A 19520-nucleotide genomic window follows, 5' to 3' on the forward strand; every position below is an offset into this window, starting at 1 on the left:
TGGGGAGAAATCAGGCTAAATCATAGATCCACTATTGGTCCTCAAATATGTAAATTATCTTGTGTGTAATGTACAACAAACAGAATGAGTTGTTTTTGCAGATGATACTAGTATTGTAATCAGTCCAAGCATAAACACAGAAACAGAAGAAATGATAAAAAGTGTTCTTAAAAGTGTCATTGACTGTTTTTTTGGGAATGGTCTCACCTTCAATTTTAAAAAGGCACAACAAATGCAGTTCTGCACATTGGAGGTTACTACAACAATAATAAGTGTAACATGTGGTGAGACAATAATAAATAGAGTGGAAACTTCAAAATTATTAGGTGTCCATGTTAATGAGAATATAAACTGGAAAAAGCACATTTGGAACTCCTAAAACAACTTAGTAGTTCAGCCAGTTTTGCAGTCAGAATCATTGCAAATCTTGGGGAGAGACAAATCATTATGTTGATGTATTTTGCATATTTTAATTCAATAATGTGATAGGCAATAATATTCTTGGGTAGCTCATCTTCAAGAAAATAAGTCTTCACTTCTGAAAAACGTGTTGTAAGACTAATGTATGGTGCTCACTCACTATCATCATGTAGAAATCTGTTCCAGGAGTTGGGCAATCTGGCAACTGATTCACAGTATATTTATTCCCTCATGAAGTTTTTGCAAATAATTCACTGCAGTTCAAAAGGAACAATGATGTCCATAATTACAGAGCCAGAAGGAAAAATAACAAACATTGCTTCGCACTTAAGGTTGTCTTTATCGCAAAAAGGGGAGCACAATGTTGCAATTAAAATTTTTGTATAAAATGTCTAACAGACACATAAAAAGAAACTAAAAAAGTTTGTACTTCACAACTCCTTCCATTCTTTAGAAGAATTTCTGATATTTTAACAAGTTAAATGCAGTGGGTAGGAATTCGTAACTAACACTTGTATATTTTTAAAAAATTGTTCAGCATGGAGCCATATATACAAATTAACTCATGATGAATGTAAAATGAGATGTTCCATAGCATTACAAATTATTATTAAAATGATGCCCGGAACATGAAACTAACTAATTATAAGGTATTTGAAAACATGGTGTGAACTGGGCCTCTGCACCCAGAGACAACAGTAGCCATGAATGTGTGAGCTGTGCACATCCTTCTAAATCTGAAGAAGGACTGTGCCTGATAGCTTGCTATATTTTTAAATGTGATCATCTGCTATTCAATGTCTCCTCTATGTAGTCCACCTGCTTAGTTGAGTGGCTATATGCTTGCCTCCCATGCAGTGGGCCCAGGTTCGATTCCTGGATGGGTTGAAAATTTTTCTGCTCATGGACTGGGTGTTGTGTTGTCCTCATCAACATTTCACCCTCATCACCGGGATGCAAGTCACCCAATGTGGCGTCGACTGAAATAAGACTCGCACTCAGTGGCTGAACTTCCCTGGATGGGGCCTCCCGGCTGGCAGTACCATATGATTATTTCATTTCCTCTATGTAATGAGTGACAATCTATCCTAATTCATATTGTCCATTATTCCATCCCAGCTTTTCCATTGCTTGACATATGTAATTTAGGGTTGATGTCAAATGTCCATTTTTGACCAGTAGTTACTGAGAGAGATAGATGAGTACTCTGTAGACACAAACCAGTTAGCCATTGTTCCAGCTGGTTGTATAGATTTTTTAGCTCCAAAACTTTAATCACCCTGATAATAAATAATGCCAACAGCCTTGCCACAGTGGTAACACTGGTTCCCATCAGATCACCGAAGTTAAGCGCTGTCAGGCTGGGCTAGCACTTGGATGGATGACCATCCAGTCTGCCAAGCACTGTTGGCAAGCGGAGTGCACTCAGCTCTTGCAAGATCAACTGAGGAGCTACTTGATTGAGAAGTAGTGGCTCCGGTTCTGTAAACTGACATACGGCCAGGAGAGTGGTGTGCTAACCACATGGTCACTAGCATTGTGAAGCCTAGTGCAGGATTGGCTCAAGTGACTGACAGCATAGGGGAGTTATGTAGGAATTTTATGAAGGAGGATCAGGTAGTGATAGTGGGTGAAGCAGGGAACAGTCTTGACATGGATGGGGAATATGATGTAGGTGGTGACCTGGTAAAGACAGCTACTTAGACTGGTGGCACTAATGTGCATTTCATGCAACTGTTTCAGCATCATGATCAGCCTCACATTAATGTGGCTATTAGGCGCGTTAACATGGGGCTGGGGAGGGCACTGATGGTAGAGGGCATGGGTCACATCTCGGTGGTGCCAGTTGGGTCTATCAGTAGATTGGGTTTAACAAGGCATGGCCTGCACCTTAATAGGTATGCAAAGGGGAGGCTGGCAAAGCTTATAGGTGACAGTGTAGTAGGTGGTAGTGATGGGAACACTCATGGAAAAATTGCTGTAGTAGCTGGTGTCAGAGCTGCACCTTTTTTAGATCAAAGTCAGCTGATAGATATACTTGCTTAAAGGAAGTCCCTCTAACTAAGAGCTCACCTTCAGAGGATGTAATGTTTCCAAGTAGAGAAGGAATTAGCATATTTCATCAAAATATAAGAGGTATTAGAGATAAAGTTGGTGAACTGCCTATAGATGTTGACTCTGAAATTATTGGTATATCAGAGCTCCATTTAAATAATTTGACAGTTCAGAGGTTTATCAGATTAGCTGGCTGTTTTTCAAGGAGTTCCATGTGGGATGAGGGGGTGGCACTGTACGTAAAAAAACAGTATTCCATTTGAGTCCATAGACGTATCAAGGCACTGCACTGAACAGATATTTGAATGTTGTGCAGGGGCAGTTAAATTTAGTAAAACTGAACATCTAATTGTTGTTGTTTATAGGTCTCCTAACTCTAACTTCAGAGCATTTCTGTTCAAGCTAGAGAGGGGTCTTGATTTACTTTGTAGGAAGTACCAGAAATTAGTTATATGTGGTGACTTCAACATAAATTTAATATATGATGGTCCAAGAAAAGGGATGTTGGCAGATCTCATAAATTCATATGATCTAATGCAGACAGTGTTTTTTCCAACTAGCATGCAAGGGAACAGTAGCACAGCCATAGACATTATTTTTATTCATTCTTCTTTACCATCTTGTGAAGTGAATGCAACTCTTGGCTGCCTATCTCATAGCTTGCAAAAGAGTTTGTTGCCGTACCTTCTCAGAGGTCAATTCCTGGAGCACCGTCTGTGACTGGTCCTTGTGTTTTATTATTGTATTATTTATTACCATACCTTGTAATGCCTACATTAATGGTTATGTATGTCTAGTTAATAGTTCTGGTCACCTTCTGGAATAAATCTAGCAGTGTGAGGGATGTGTTTCAAGGTTTAACATCATCTTATTTCACCCATCTGGTGGTCAGTTGCTTGTTTCTTTTAATTAACCTTTGCTTGTATTTGCTGTTTGGCAGCAGGTTCCTAAATTTTTTTTTATATAATTGCCATTCCTGGCATGTAAGGCCTTCAGCCATGATTATGGTCATTTGCTTTGAAAACCTTATTCACTGCCATTCCTGTTGTCTGATACCTTCTGCTGTGTTTGTGGCCACTTACCTTTAATATTTCAATACCTGTAAGTTGTAAATTGCAGCGAGTTCTTAAAAATTCATAATTTATTGCCATTCTTGGCATGAAAGCCTTCAGCCATGATCACAGTGGCTTTTTTTAAACATTATTTGTATCTGTATTTTATGGTGATTTGCTAAACTGTAACACACTGAAAACACTTATTTACACAGTTGTTTATTCCTTCATTAATAATGTGTGGTATTTTTTTTATTCATTGTTGAGTCTGGGATTACTGTTTTAAAAATAAATGTGTGTAACTGTAAAACGCAACCAATAGTAACTGATTATGGCCCCGTCCACAATCATAACTGAATCCTGCCTTCCATTGACCACTAAATGGTCTCAGTGTTGTGGTACCTGACACAATCATGTAGATTAAATATTTCGGTGTAACACTGCAAAGCACCATTAAATGGAATGAGCAGATAATGTTGGTTGAATGGTCAACTTTGGTTTGTTAGGGGAATTCTAAGAAAGTGCAGCTCATCTATAAGACTGCATACAGAACACTTTTGCAACACAGTGTCGAATACTGCTTGAGTGTTTGGAATCCCCATCAGGTTGGATTAAAGGAAGTCATCAAAGCAATTCAGAAGCATACTGCTAGATTTGTTACCAGTAGGTTTGATCAACATGAAAGTGTTATGGAAATGCTATATGAACTCAAATGGCAGTCACTGGAGGGAAGATTATGTTCTTTTGGAGGAACTGTATTGAGAAAGTTTAGAGAACTGTTATCTGTGACAGACCGCAGTACAGTTTTACTGCCACCAATGTACATATACAGGGCTATTACAAATGATTGAAGCGATTTCATAAATTCACTGTAGCTCCATTCATTGACATATGGTCAGGACACATTACAGATACGTAGAAAAACTCATAAAGTTTTGTTCGGCTGAAGCTGCACTTCAGGTTTCTGCCGCCAGAGCGCTCGAGAGTGCAGTGAGACAAAATGGCGACAGGAGCCGAGAAAGCGTATGTCGTGCTTGAAATGCACTCACATCAGTCAGTCATAACAGTGCAACGACACTTCAGGACGAAGTTCAACAAAGATCCACCAACTGCTAACTCCATTCAGTGATGGTATGCGCAGTTTAAAGTTTCTGGATGCCTCTGTAAGGGGAAATCAACGGGTCGGCCTGCAGTGAGCGAAGAAACGGTTGAACGCGTGCGGGCAAGTTTCACGCGTAGCCCGCGGAAGTCGACAAATAAAGCAAGCAGGGAGCTAAACGTACCACAGGATGGTGCTCCACCGCACTTTCATCATGATGTTCAGCATTTCTTAAACAGGAGATTGGAAAACCGATGGATCGGTCGTGGTGGAGATCATGATCAGCAATTCATGTCATGGCCTCCACGCTCTCCCGACTTAACCCCATGCGATTTCTTTCTGTGGGGTTATGTGAAAGAGTCAGTGTTTAAACCTCCTCTACCAAGAAACGTGCCAGAACTGCGAGCTCGCATCAACGATGCTTTCGAACTCATTGATGGGGACATGCTGCGCCGAGTGTGGGAGCAACTTGATTATCGGCTTGATGTCTGCCGAATCACTAAAGGGGCACATATCGAACATTTGTGAATGCCTAAAAAAACTTTTTGAGTTTTTGTATGTGTGTGCAAAGCATTGTGAAAATATCTCAAACAATAAAGTTATTGTAGAGCTGTGAAATCGCTTCAATCATTTGTAATAACCCTGTAGTTTAAGGGCCATAAATATAAGTTAAGAGAAATTAAGGCTCATACAGAGGCTTATAGACAATAGTTTTCCCTCATTCCATTTGCAAGTGGAACAGGAAAGGTAATTACCAGCAGTGGTACAAGGTATTCTCCGCCAGGCACCATGTAGTGGCTGGGGAGTATGTATTTAGATGTAGCCCAAATCATAGTGGCAATTGAATCCAGTGCATCTCTGGTAATTCCAAGCTGCTGGTTAATGATCTTGCCATTCCCTATCATCCATTGGGTTATGGTGTGTGGCCTGCTGCAGCAAATATACTTACTCAAGCAGGTGTCATCAATTTTACCTAATGTCCGTGTCTAATAGAATGATGCTGAACTTTTGTTGATACTTTGAAGTATAGTTCAATTATGTCAGTCTCTAACTGTTTCACTTATATAACAACAATGGAAATTCCGTGATGGAGCAATATGTAATGTAAGATAGTCAGCCACTCACCTATAGCGAATCAATACATGGAGCACAGTAATGCGCAACATAAAACAGCATTCACACTAGCTTTTGTACACTAGCTCTTTTCACACCAATAGTATACACATTCACACGCACACACACACACCCACACAACACCCAGACACACACTCCAATGACTAGGGTGTGTGCATTTTGGTGTCTGCGTCTTTGTGTATGTGAACGTGTGTACTATTGCTGTAAAAAGAGCTAATGGTTGAAAGCTGGTGTGAATGCTGTTGTCTGTTAAGCATTACTAAGATCCCTGCATTGAGCCACTATAACTGAGTGGTCACCTTTTCCTTATTTTATGTGTTGTTTCACTTATATATTTACCAAACACTGCCTGTCTGTTCGCTGTGATCATCTGGGCATTCAAATACTATGTGATCTGGTTTTCATTCAACAGCATCATGTTTGTGGCAATTTTTTAACTGCACTGCATGAAAATGATGGGTAGAGATAATTATCATTAAGTAAATGGACAATTCCACATTCTCAGTGTGAAATGTAGTACTCTTAATTTCTTGTTTGCTAGATATTGCTTGCTATTATTTGTCTAATTTTGTAAAATTCTCATTTCTTTGACCAATAACTTACAGATTGTTGTTGAGTTACTAAGTCCAATGGACACAGGCCATTATTTCCAGTAATTCATCAGTTGGAGGGAACCAAAATGCCCCAAAAAATTGAGGAGATAATATTTCTTTTCACTTTTCTTATGGCCCTGGCAAGTATAAAGCCTGTTGACCCATGTGCTCTTGCCATAATAGACTACTGAAGAAAGTATACATTGTTTTGCCCTATACCAATAAGTTTATAAAATAACTAACTTAGGTTCATGGTCCATTGTAGGATTCAGCTAGTAACAAGAGTAGATAGTTGATATATACTATTTTGTATTGTGTCCTCATTTACTAAGGTTTCCAAGAGCGGTTAATTTCCCAAAAGTTGGGTCCAAATACAGACCATCATGGACAGCACTTGATTATTACTTTGCACAGAGGCATCTCTGGAGGTGACAGATCCATTGCCCAATTTCTGAAATTGTATTTCACAGAACTAGCCTCAGAAACATTGTATGAATATATGTTTGTAAGGTATGCTTCCTTGTGAAGGCAGCTTTCCTGTAAGCCATTCTCTTGTTTGTGATAATTCATGTATTAGTAATAGGAATTTTTTCAAAAATTTTGTTATTGACTCTTTTGATGTTTATAAAGACTTCTCTCTCTCTCTCTCTCTCTCTCTCTCTCTCTCTCTCTCTCTCTCTCTCTCTGTGTGTGTGTGTGTGTGTGTGTGTGTGTGTTTACAAAAATCAAAATGCAATACTTATATCTCTTGTTTACATTCTTTGCCCAGATTTTAATCTGATACATTGTTATTCATACCTGCAAGGTTGACATTTTCCTTACAGTTGATTTGTGTAGCGCGTATTCTCCATTGATATGGTTTTATGCCAGAGGTCATTATCATAATGGAAACAGAAGCACCTCCAATGGCCGCATCAACAGGGACATATACTGCAAAACAAATAATTCAGTGATGACGTCTGACATTTTAAAATAAATATTGAGTCATTTTTAAGTACCAAATCATGGGCAAGTTCAGAGAGTAGGTAACAGTTTATATACATGTTTTGGTAAGAAACAATGATTGTATTATTTATTATTATGTAAACAATGAATGATTTTCGGTATTATATGTTTCATAGTCTCTTCTAAGATATTTAAAAAGATAAGCTTCTTTGTCCTCTTTTATTTTAGTTCTAAAAGTACTGTGCAGTTGCTGCAGACAACATGTGAAAGACATTTCCTCTTTGAGTCTATACAATTTTTTTCTATCTGAAATGTTGTACCTCTAGCCTGCATGTGTTGCTATTCATTTCATGGGCCTCAAACGCTTTGTAGGTTGACTATAATTCTTATGAATCACTCAACCTGCTGAATATTGAAGAATTAACAAACTTCTTGCTGTTCAGTATGCATGGCCAAGCTTTAAATAACACACATGCTGAAATCCCTGACATTCTCTGCCTGATAGATTTTTTTAAAGAAATGTTTTCTGTACCTTCAATCTATAAAATATTTTTATACTCTCAATTTTCTGCTGCTGAGAGCTGAAGTACATTCATTTCACAATGGATGTTTGCTAATTTATCCAATGCCAAACACCTAAAAGACTAATATTGACACATGTCACTTGTGTGGAAACAGAACATTTTATTGTAGTCCTGTTACTGCTATGTCTTATCTCATAAATTGCATAGCTATGTGTCACATCTATATTGTATAGCAACATTTCTACAATTAATGAACAGCTTTTAGAGGCAACATGGCTACCAACTGGCTCTCCACGGCTGGCACCACAGCTGAAACTGTAACTAACCTCTTACAGAACACTTTTCCAAATCACAGCAATTTTACAGTTGAAAAATTGGAAACAAAGGGAATAAATAATAGCTTCAAAATTGGTGTTCATTTTGACCTAAAAGATAAAATAATGGACAACAGTATATGGCCAAAGAATTTTGTGATAAAATGTTTTTTATTCCAGAGGATGCCTAGTGTACCAGTGTGATAAACTCCCAAGACCAAGAACATTCCAGTGAAAAAGGAAATTGTTTCATTGAAGAAAATGTTGTCTTAGTTATAGCAAGTGTAAATGTGCAGTGCCTCAGAACAAAACTTGATACATTATCACTGCTTGTTGATGAAGTGAGACCTGATGTATTATATATACACTCCTGGAAATTGAAATAAGAACACCGTGAATTCAATGTCCCAGGAAGGGGAAACTTTATTGACACATTCCTGGGGTCAGATACATCACATGATCACACTGACAAAACCACAGGCACATAGACACAGGCAACAGAGCATGCACAATGTCGGCACTAGTACAGTGTATATCCACCTTTTGCAGCAATGCAGGCTGCTATTCTCCCATGGAGACGATCGTAGAGATGCTGGATGTAGTCCTGTGGAACCGCTTGCCATGCCATTTCCACCTGGCGCCTCAGTTGGACCAGCGTTCGTGCTGGATGTGCAGACCGCGTGAGACGACGCTTCATCCAGTCCCAAACATGCTCAATGGGGGACAGATCCAGAGATCTTGCTGGCCAGGGTAGTTGACTTACACCTTCTAGAGCACGTTGGGTGGCACGGGATACATGCGGACGTGCATTGTCCTGTTGGAACAGCAAGTTCCCTTGCCGGTCTAGGAATGGTAGAACGATGGGTTCGATGACGGTTTGGATGTACCGTGCACTATTCAGTGTCCCCTCGACGATCACCAGTGGTGTACGGCCAGTGTAGGAGATCGCTCCCCACACCATGATGCCGGGTGTTGCCCTGTGTGCCTCGGTCGTATGCAGTCCTGATTGTGGCGCTCACCTGCACGGCGCCAAACACGCATACGACCATCATTGGCACCAAGGCAGAAGCGACTCTCATCGCTGAAGACGACACGTCTCCATTCGTCCCTCCATTCACGTCTGTCGTGACACCACTGGAGGCGGGCTGCACGATGTTGGGGCGTGAGCGGAAGACGGCCTAACGGTGTGCGGGACCGTAGCCCAGCTTCATGGAGACGGTTGCGAATGGTCCTCGCCGATACCCCAGGAGCAACAGTGTCCCTAATTTGCTGGGAAGTGGTGGTGCGGTCCCCTACGGCACTGCGTAGGATCCTACGGTCTTGGCGTGCATCCGTGCGTCGCTGCGGTCCGGTCCCAGGTCGACGGGCACGTGCACCTTCCGCCGACCACTGGTGACAACATCGATGTACTGTGGATACCTCACGCCCCACGTGTTGAGCAATTCGGTGGTACGTCCACCCGGCCTCCCGCATGCCCACTATACGCCCTTGCTCAAAGTCCGTCAACTGCACATACGGTTCACGTCCACGCTGTCGCGGCATGCTACCAGTGTTAAAGACTGCGATGGAGCTCCGTATGCCACAGCAAACTGGCTGACACTGACGGCGGCGGTGCACAAATGCTGCGCAGCTAGCGCCATTCGACGGCCAACACCGCGGTTCCTGGTGTGTCCGCTGTGCCGTGCGTGTGATCATTGCTTGTACAGCCCTCTCGCAGTGCCCGGAGCAAGTATGGTGGGTCTGACACACCGGTGTCAATGTGTTCTTTTTTCCATTTCCAGGAGTGTATGTGAACACTAGCTAGCCCAACTAGAAACAGAATACTACAGAAACATTGAATATATAGAAATGGTGAATGCATGGTGTAGAGAAACTACTATCCATGGTGGTGTAGCTGTGTATGTAAATAGTAAACTCAATGCCAATAAAATTGACTTAAGTAAATTTTGTGTAGATCTAGACCTAGAATTAGCTACTTTGGGACTGTCAGATGCCAACTTAATTGTTGTTTCTGTGTACTGTTCCCCAGATGGAAATTTTGAAAATTTCCTCAACCAGTTGGAAAGCTGTCTGTGTCACCTAGTACACTTAGGGACGAAAATTGCTTTATGTGGAGACTTCAACATTCATATTGGAGAAGGTAATGATAAAGGAAGAACTTTCATGAACTTAGTAAGAAGCTATGAGCTATTCGTAGGAAACTCTCTACCAACAAGAGGAGCTATTTGTCTTGACACAATTGTGACAAACCTAAATAGTTGGGACTACAAAGTAAGTGTGGTGGACCCTATACTAGCGGATCACCATGCAGTAATCATGAAGTTATGGACAAACTCAGTAAGTACACAACAAATTCCCATCTGGCATTCAAATTATGTATTCAGAAACAGAGTTATTACAAAGAAAATCTTAGATGATTTCAAAACTACAGTGTCTTCTATGGATTGGCACCAAATAATTGATGAATTGCCACCAAATTCTGCATTCAATCACATTTTCCAGATCCTTAAAGTGAAATTTGATGAACATTTTCCATTAAAACCCAAGAGATTTCAAATGCTAAATCAAAATGTAGACAAAAAACTAACAAAGTAAAGAGGTGGTGTACTCCTAGACTAGCCAAAATAAAATGTATTGTCCAAATACTAAATGACAAGGACAAAGCTGCTAAAGGTGTAGAAATTAAGGATAGACTATACTCTAGTTATTTACAGACCAAAAGGATCTACAGAAAGAAAGTAGAAAAAGCAAAGAAGGAAACCAATGTCAGATTTATTGAAGCAGCTCACAATCCTTGTAAAGCAGCATGGGATCTGGTTAATGAGCACAGGAAAAAGCCCACCTCTTGCTCTAATTCTTGCAGTCCAGATGAGTTTAATGACTATTTTATAAAAATTGTGGAAAACACAGTAGATGGAATTCCTGACTTTGGAATAGATCCTGCAGCTGCTGTGAAATTTGAGAATAAATGCAGCAGGGTAATGTGGAAGAGAGTGTATCCAAAAAAAATTATAAAAATTGTAAAAAGCTACAAATCTTCAGGGAGTCCTGATATTTATGGCATGTCCTGTACTATGTTAAAACTATAATCAGTTAAATTGCACAGCCATTAACAGTAGTAATAAATAAAAGCCTCCGTGCAGGGGAATTTCCAGACTTCCTGAAAGTAGCATGCACAGTGCCTGTTTACAAAAAAGGCAGTCCAATGAAGTGTCGAGCTACAGGCCCATATCTATAATACCAGTACTAGCAAAGGTGATGGAGTCGATAATGAAAGAACAACTATTAAGTTACTTTGAAGGAAATAGTCTCTTTTATGATGTGCAACATGGCTTTTGGAATGGCAGGTCAACAACAACAGCTGTACTTGACTTAGTTACAAACATAAGTCAGGGTTTTGAAGACAAAGATCCTATAGCATTAGTACTCTGTGACCTTAGTAAGGCATTTGACTGCATCCCACATATGGCCCTGCTCAGAAAGCTAAAAACATATAATGTAGGGGGATCTGTCCTGCAAACTCTTGAATCCTACCCGAGAAACAGACAACAGATTGTCTCTGTGCAAGGTGGGAAGAAGCTACAGCATGATGTGCCACAGGAATCAGTAATAGGGCCCCTGCTGTTTTTTATCTTCATAAATGACATAGGCTCCAATGGGCACACCTTGCAGTTTGCAGATGATACAACCTTGTTTTCAAAACGAGAGAATGTACAGGCAGTCCAACAAGCAGAAGTCTTGTTCAATGAAGCTAAGGCCTGGTTTATCATGAACAAAATGAAAATTAATGAAGAAAAACCTCAGAGGATGATATGCAGCCTCAGCAATACTGGAGCACGGGGCAACGCAGCAGATGTTAAACATCTGGGCTTTCTCATTGATACCAAATTAACCTGGCAACAGCACACGAAACGTGTATGTTCCAAACTTTCACGGGTCCTGTACCTCTTGAGGAAACTGAAAAGTATAGTACCAGAACAGTACCTGCTAACTGTGTACTATGCAATGTTTCACAGCCACATCAGTTATGGGCTGTTGTTTTGGGACCATTCTGCAGGCTGCAAGAATGTGCTTTTACTGCAAAAGAAACCAATGAGGATAATTACTTCAAGCAAAAAAAAACAGACCACTGTAAACCAATTTTCACCAGGTTAGGAGTTCTGATGTTAACAGCCAGTATACAGGGTGTTACAAAAAGGTATGGCCAAACTTTCAGGAAACATTCCTCACACACAAAGAAAGAAAATATGTTATGTGGACATGTGTCTGGAAATGCCTACTTTCCATGTTAGAGCTCATTTTATTACTTCTCTTCAAATCACATTAATCATGGAATGGAAACACACAGCAACAGAACGTACCAGCGTGACTTCAAACACTTTGTTACAGGAAATGTTCAAAATGTTCTCCGTTAGCGAGGATACATGCATCCACCCTCTGTCGCATGGAATCCCTGATGGACTGATGCAGCCCTGGAGAATGGTGTATTGTATCACAGCCGTCCACAATACGAGCACGAGGAGTCTCTACATTTGGTACTGAGGTTGCGTAGACAAGAGATTTCAAATGCCCCCCTAAATGAAAGTCAAGAGGGTTGAGGTCAGGAGAGCGTGGAGACCATGGAACTGGTCCGCCTCTACCAATCCATCGGTCACCGAATCTGTTGTTGAGAAGCGTACGAACACTTCAACTGAAATGTGCAGGAGCTCCATCGTGCATGAACCACATGTTGTGTTGTACTTGTAAAGGCATATGTTCTAGCAGCACAGGTAGAGTATCCCGTATGAAATCATGATAACGTGCTCCATTGAGCATAGGTGGAAGAACATGGGGCCCAATCAAGACATCACCAACAATGCCTGCCCAAACATTCACAGAAAATCTGTGTTGATTATGAGATCGCACAATTGCGTGCGGATTCTCGTCAGCCCACACTTGTTGATTGTGAAAATTTACAATTTGATCACGTTGGAATGAAGCCTCATCCGTAAAGAGAACATTTGCACTGGAATGAGGATTGACACATTGTTGGATGAACCATTCACAGAAGTGTACCTGTGGAGGCCCATCAGCTGCTGATAGTGCCTGCACACACTGTACATGGTACGGAAACAACTGGTTCTCCCGTAGCACTCAAAATACAGTTACCTTGTACAGCAGCAACTTCTCTGACGCTGACATTAGGGTTATTGTCAATTGCACAAAGAATTGCCTCATCCATTGCCAGTGTCCTTGTCATTCTAGGTCTTCCCCAGTCGCGAGTCATAGGCTGGAATGTTCCGTGCTCCCTAAGACACCAATGAATTGCTTCGAACGTCTTGCTGTCAGGACACCTTCATTCTGGAAATCTGTCTCGATACAAATGTACCACACCACAGCTATTGCCCCGTGCTAATCCATACATCAAATGGGCATCTGCCAACTCTGCATTTGTAAACATTGCACTGACTGCACAACCATGTTCGTGATGAACACTAACCTGTTGATGCTACGTACTGATGTGCTTGATGCTAGTGCTGTAGAGCAATGAGTTGCATGTCAACACAAGCACTGAAGTCAACATTACCTTCCTTCAATTGGGCCAACTGGTGGTGAATCGAGGCAGTACAGTACATACTAACGAAACTAAAATGAGCACTAACATGGAAATTAAGCTTTTCCGGACACATGTCCATGTAACATCTTTTCTTTATTTGTGTGTGAGGAATGTTTTCTGAAAGTTTGGCTGTACCTTTTTGTAACACCCTGTATATTGAACTGCCTCTTCCACATAAAGAGAAACCATGATATCTACAGAAAGAGAAATGTAGTTCCGAAATACAGCACTCGCAAAAAAGACAATATCGACGTGCCAAGGTGTCGATTAGCAAAGACACAAAACAGCTTACCAATGGTGGCCCTAAAACTGTTTAATGGTCTACCTGATGACATTCAGTCTTTACATGGGAGCAGTTTAAAACTACTATTTTGTGTAAGCTAAAAGAGCAACCCTTCTACAATATTGAAGAATTCTTCTCTAGTAATAGCATAGTGTTTACTTGAGCTGCAGCTCAGTTCCATGACTCCCACAGCAACCGTTATGTATCTATTTTATTGTTGTGATATTATTGCAATCTAATTTATAACTTAAATATGTCTTGCAGTAATAAATTACTATCATAGTAGAGTTGTAGTCTTATATTTTGATAATGTTGTATCTTGATGTTGTCTGTCCAGCTATGGCTGGTGAATAACAGAATTGGTAATAAAGGTAAATAATAGGAATGACCACCACCAAATCAGGCCAAGAACTTGTGTCACCGCCCTATGGCAGAGCATGTTGCTCACTGTAACACCATAGACTGTTAATTGCTTCACAGCCCCAGCCATCTGGATCCAACCACCCTCCACCCCTCCTCCCCCATATAGATGCAGATATATTTGCCCCTCCCTTCCACCTGGGATCCACACTTTTCTTTTAAGCTATCATATAAATGGTTCACCACTACAATTCCATCCAGTTATACCAGAAGACAAAAAGCCACTGTATCACTGAAATATCATGGAATCTCCATGAAACTGCAATTAGCAACACTAAAAATAAAAAATAAAACACAAAATCATAGTAGCACAACTCACAACAATTTCATACTATTCAATTAAACTTATAGATTTAGACATAATATAGTACAGCCACATTGTAGACTAAAAGTTCTAGAATTGTTTGAACAAATTGGATTTTAGGTACTCATCAACAGAATAAAAAGGTGTGTAAGTAAAATTTGTTTTACTTTATTCCTAAATACATTCCTACTTTTTCTAACTGATACGGGTAATTTACTGTAAAGCACACTGCCAAACTGCCCATTTTCTTACACCATGTAAACCTTTGGTCAGTCTTTGACTATTAAGGTGAATGTCTGCACTAGAATGTGTATTATGACCCCAATAGACTCATTGGTCTTGAATATATTCAAATTCTTATTAACAAAAGTCACAGTTTCTAAATATTTTCAATTCCTTGAAAACAAGCTTAGTGGAGATATGTGGAGGCATCTGTGTCATTATCTTTAAGATCCTTATCTTGCATCATAAAAATTTTACTGAACACTGACCCCCAAAATGGGATTCCATAGGAGAGAATTGAGTTTACTACAGCAAATTAATCTGTTTCTATGGTTGAGATATCACAGGACTGACTAAGACTCTGAAAAGCATAACACAAACTGCTCAGTTTCTTTAGCAGCTTCTCTCTGTGAGTATTCCACTGGAATTTATTGCCTGTCCATCCCCCAAGAATTTTAATCTTACTGATTTGCTCCACTGCTTCATCACCAACTAACATGGGCTTCAAGTAGGTGGGGCGGTTTTTGGGGGCAGTGAAAAACAGATGAGCAGTTTTCTTTCTGTTTATTAATAATTTGTTTTTGTGTATCCAGAAAATTAGCCTGTTGGTAGATTGTCATTTACAGCCTGAAGAGATGGATTTAAGAAAGGCAGGTGTGTGTCATCTGCAAACAATACAGGTATGGCATTAGGTAGCTTCAGACGCTGGTGATTGATAAATAATATGAAAGATAACGGCACTGGAACTGAACCTTGAGGGACACCATGATTGACCATAGTTTCATTGGTAGGAACTTTAATACCATCTTTGTTCAAAAATTCAACTGTCTGCCTCCTGTTAGTGAGGCACGATTGAAACTACATACTCTTCCGTGAGCAAAATGGCGGCATTGTGTTTGCAAATGAATGTGTTCCTGCAAAAAATGAAAAAAATTACAGTAAAAATAAAGTGTGTACAAGTTGTATGACTGAAATCATGAAGTTAAATGAGCGTGTTTCTAGCCTTTAGTTAATCATTAGTTCATTGAGTAGTGATACCTTTGAACTTTGAAAAGAAATGAGTGAGCCATTAGGCAAACAAAGGTCCATTTCTTCTCCACTTAAAAATTCAAATGAGTGCACTAAAATACGAGGGGGAGCTGTAAAATAAGCTTCCCCTGTCGACTGTGGGCAGAGTTGTGTGATATGGGTGAAAGACGACATGGCAGATGAACACGCACGTGCAAGACACCAATACACCATTGGGTAGAGGTCAACTGCGATCAAGCAGATGGTGCTCTTGCAGTGCCTGTGCAAAGTGGAGGCCTGTCGCTCAGTCTTTTCCCAGAGCTACAGAGAGAAGGTGCATTTTGGAGTTGTGGTCAAAGGCTGAAGTGAGAGCTGTTATCTGCTATGAATGGGCATGTGGAGTATCAGGCACAGAAATTCATAACTGCGTTGTTGAGGTGTATGGGTCAGGTGTGATGTCGAGGCAAATGGTGCAGAGATGGTGCCAGCAATTCAGTGATGGACGTCAACAAGTGCAGGACATACCGAGACCTGGACAGATGCACATGAACACTACAGATGCAAATGTCAAGAATGTGGATGACATGATTAAAGCGAACCAGTGTATCACCACCCGGTGTATCACCATCGATGGAGTAGCAGCAGAACTTGAAATTGGACATGAGCGAGCTCACAAGATCATCCACAACATTCTTTGATACAAGAAGGTGTCAGCATGATGGGTGCCCCACCAACTGACCCCGACACACATGGAACAACACATAGCATTCAGCCTGGAACAGCTCGTGTGTTACCATGAATCTGGCAATGACCTTCTGTTTAGGATTGTGATGGGGGATGAAATCTGGGTCCACCATTACACACCCGAATCGAAGGCCGCACCCATGGAGTAGAAACATCCATAATCACCCGTCCCCAAGAAGTTCAAAAGCATACCATCTGCAGGTAAAGTGCTACTCACCATTTTCTGGGATGCCAATGGAGTTTTGCTAATGGACTTTCTGGAGGATGCAACCATTAATGCTGAGCGGTACTGTGCCACTCTGTCGAAATTGAAAGAGGTGATTCGGAAAAAGTGGCCTGGCCTTCTCAGATCTGGCATTCTGCTGTTGTATGACAATGCAAGACCACACAAGGTGACGGCAACGCAAAAGCATATTGCAACTCTTGGTTGGGAGTGCCTATACCATCCGCCTTACAGTCCGGATCTTGCACCAAGTGACTTCCATCTGTTACCTCTCAGCAGAAGGCGCTTTGGTAACAATGCTGACATCAAACAAGCCATTCAATGCTTCTTCCATATGCAATGCCCTGATTTTTTCCTGGAAGGCTGTTTGAAACAAATAAAGCGGTATGACAAATGTCTCAAAGTACTTGGAAATTTTGTAGAAAAATAAAGATATCTCTTATCTTTAATGTCTCATTCTCTTTTTTTTCCTTTCACACACAACTCTGACCACAGTCGACAGGGGAAACTTATTTTCCAACTCCCCTATGCACCACATAAAAACAAAAGTTCGAGCACAAAAAAATCACCAGAAAGTGAAAACATCGAACAACTGGTGCTCAAAAACAAACTTCAAGCTTTTCCCATGCGTGAAGAGACTGAACCAATACCAGTATGTGGAAATGAATATTCAAAACCACTGTGTTGACACAATGGTGAAATATCATCTAAATTCAGCGTTAGGAAAAGCAGTGGTGGTGAGAAGCTATGCATATCATCCATTGTATGTAATAATGAAATTAATGTGAAACACACTGTTAACAAAACCATAAATCACATAAACTGTGCATACAGGGTGTTACAAAAAGGTATGGCCAAACTTTCAGGAAACATTCCTCACACACAAATAAAGAAAAGATGTTTTTTGGACATGTGTCCGGAAACACTTAATTTCCATGTTAGAGCTCATTTTAGTTTCGTCAGTATGTACTGTACTTCCTCAATTCACCGCCAGTTTGCCCAATTGAAGGAAGGTAATGTAGACTTCGGTGCTTGTGTTGACATGCGACTCATTTGACATTTGACATTTGGGCAGGCATTGTTGATGATGTCTTGATTGGGCCCCATGTTCTTCCACCTACACTCAATGGAGCATGTTATCATGATTTCATACAGGATACTCTACCTGTGCTACTAGAACATGTGCCTTTATGACACAACATGTGGTTCATGCATGATGGAGCTCCTGCACATTTCAGTCGAAGTATTCGTATGCTTCTCAACAACAGATTTGGTGACCGATGGATTGGTAGAGGTGGACCAATTCCATGGCCTCCACGCTCTCCTGACCTCAACCCTCTTGACTCATTTATGGGGGCATTTGAAAGCTCTTGTCTACGCAACCCTGGTACTAAATGTAGAGACTCTTCGTGCTTGTATTGTGGATAGCTGTGACACAATACGCCATTCTCCAGGGCTGCATCAGCGCATCAGGGATTCCATGCGATGGAGGGTGGATGCATGTATTCTCACTAACGGAGGACATTTTGAACATTTCCTGTAACAAAATGTTTGAAGTCACGCTGGTACATTCTGTTGCTGTGTGTTTCCATTCCATGATTAATTTGATTTGAAGAGAAGTAATAAAATGAGCTCTAACATGGAGAGTAAGCGTTTCTGGACACACGTCCACATAACATATTTTCTTTCTTTGTGTGTGAGGAATGTTTCCTGAAAGTTTGGCCGTACCTTTTTGTGACACCCTGTATACCCACATATCAAAGAAAAATAGTAAAATACATGTTTTTGCAGATAGCAGTGGTAAAGGAATCCCTGAAATTTTAAGTATTGGTCACCAAAACTTGATGTAACCGGCACTGTCAAACCAGGAGCGCCTTTATGTGAAATTCTAAAAAATTATGAAAGCTCCTTACAGTCTGGAAGCAGCTGTATTGTGATAGGTGGTGCAAGACCACTAAAACTATAATTGATCAAATATTTTTTGTACTTGAAAACATTTGAGCATAGTGTAGAAGTGATTGAGACTGGATTCTCAGATTATGAAGCAATAAAATTTAGTGTAAATAATGCACTCAACACAAATTCCAAGGGAAGTGAGAAATACTTCTACAGAAGATTATAAATGAGGATAGCATTAGGATTTTTAATTCATGTTAAAAAATGCAGACTGGGGTTTGGATAAGTGTTGTGGCATTGCAAGACAGCCACGCCACTCGGAAGTAGCCGAAATGCACGCGTTACACACGCCGGCTGGCGTGAAGTCTGGAACAGGATACGTAATGAATGCTATAAAGAAAAGTACGTAGCTGCGGTTATACTTAACTTTAATCCATCATTTGTATACAGCATTCTTGATGATACAAGTGAGACTCTCAGATATGGTTAAAGGCGCCTTGCTAGGTCGTAGCCATGGACTTAGCTGAAGGCTATTCTAACTGTCTCTCGGCAAATGAGAGAAAGGCTTTGTCAGTGTAGTCGCTAGCAAAGTCGTCGTACAACTGGGGCGAGTGCTCGTACGTCTCTCTAGACCTGCCGTGTGGTGGCGCTCGGTCTGCAATTACTGACAGTGGCGACACGCGGGTCC

General features: G+C 40.7%; 1 protein-coding gene and 1 pseudogene across 1 annotated transcript in view; one reads left to right on the forward strand and one right to left on the reverse strand.

The window, feature by feature from the left end:
• The window catches only part of LOC126183691 (uncharacterized), a 639493-nt gene that overhangs the window by 60739 nt on the left and 559234 nt on the right, over positions 1-19520 (reverse strand). The window contains exon 6 of the mRNA XM_049925871.1: positions 7152-7283. Within this exon, the coding sequence (XP_049781828.1) occupies positions 7152-7283 (132 nt within the window). The remainder of the gene's footprint in view (positions 1-7151; positions 7284-19520) is intronic.
• On the forward strand, positions 1716-1833 carry LOC126186059 (5S ribosomal RNA; annotated as a pseudogene).

This window comes from Schistocerca cancellata, chromosome 4 (assembly GCF_023864275.1).
Source record: "Schistocerca cancellata isolate TAMUIC-IGC-003103 chromosome 4, iqSchCanc2.1, whole genome shotgun sequence".
Classification (NCBI taxonomy): Eukaryota; Metazoa; Arthropoda; class Insecta; order Orthoptera; family Acrididae; genus Schistocerca; species Schistocerca cancellata.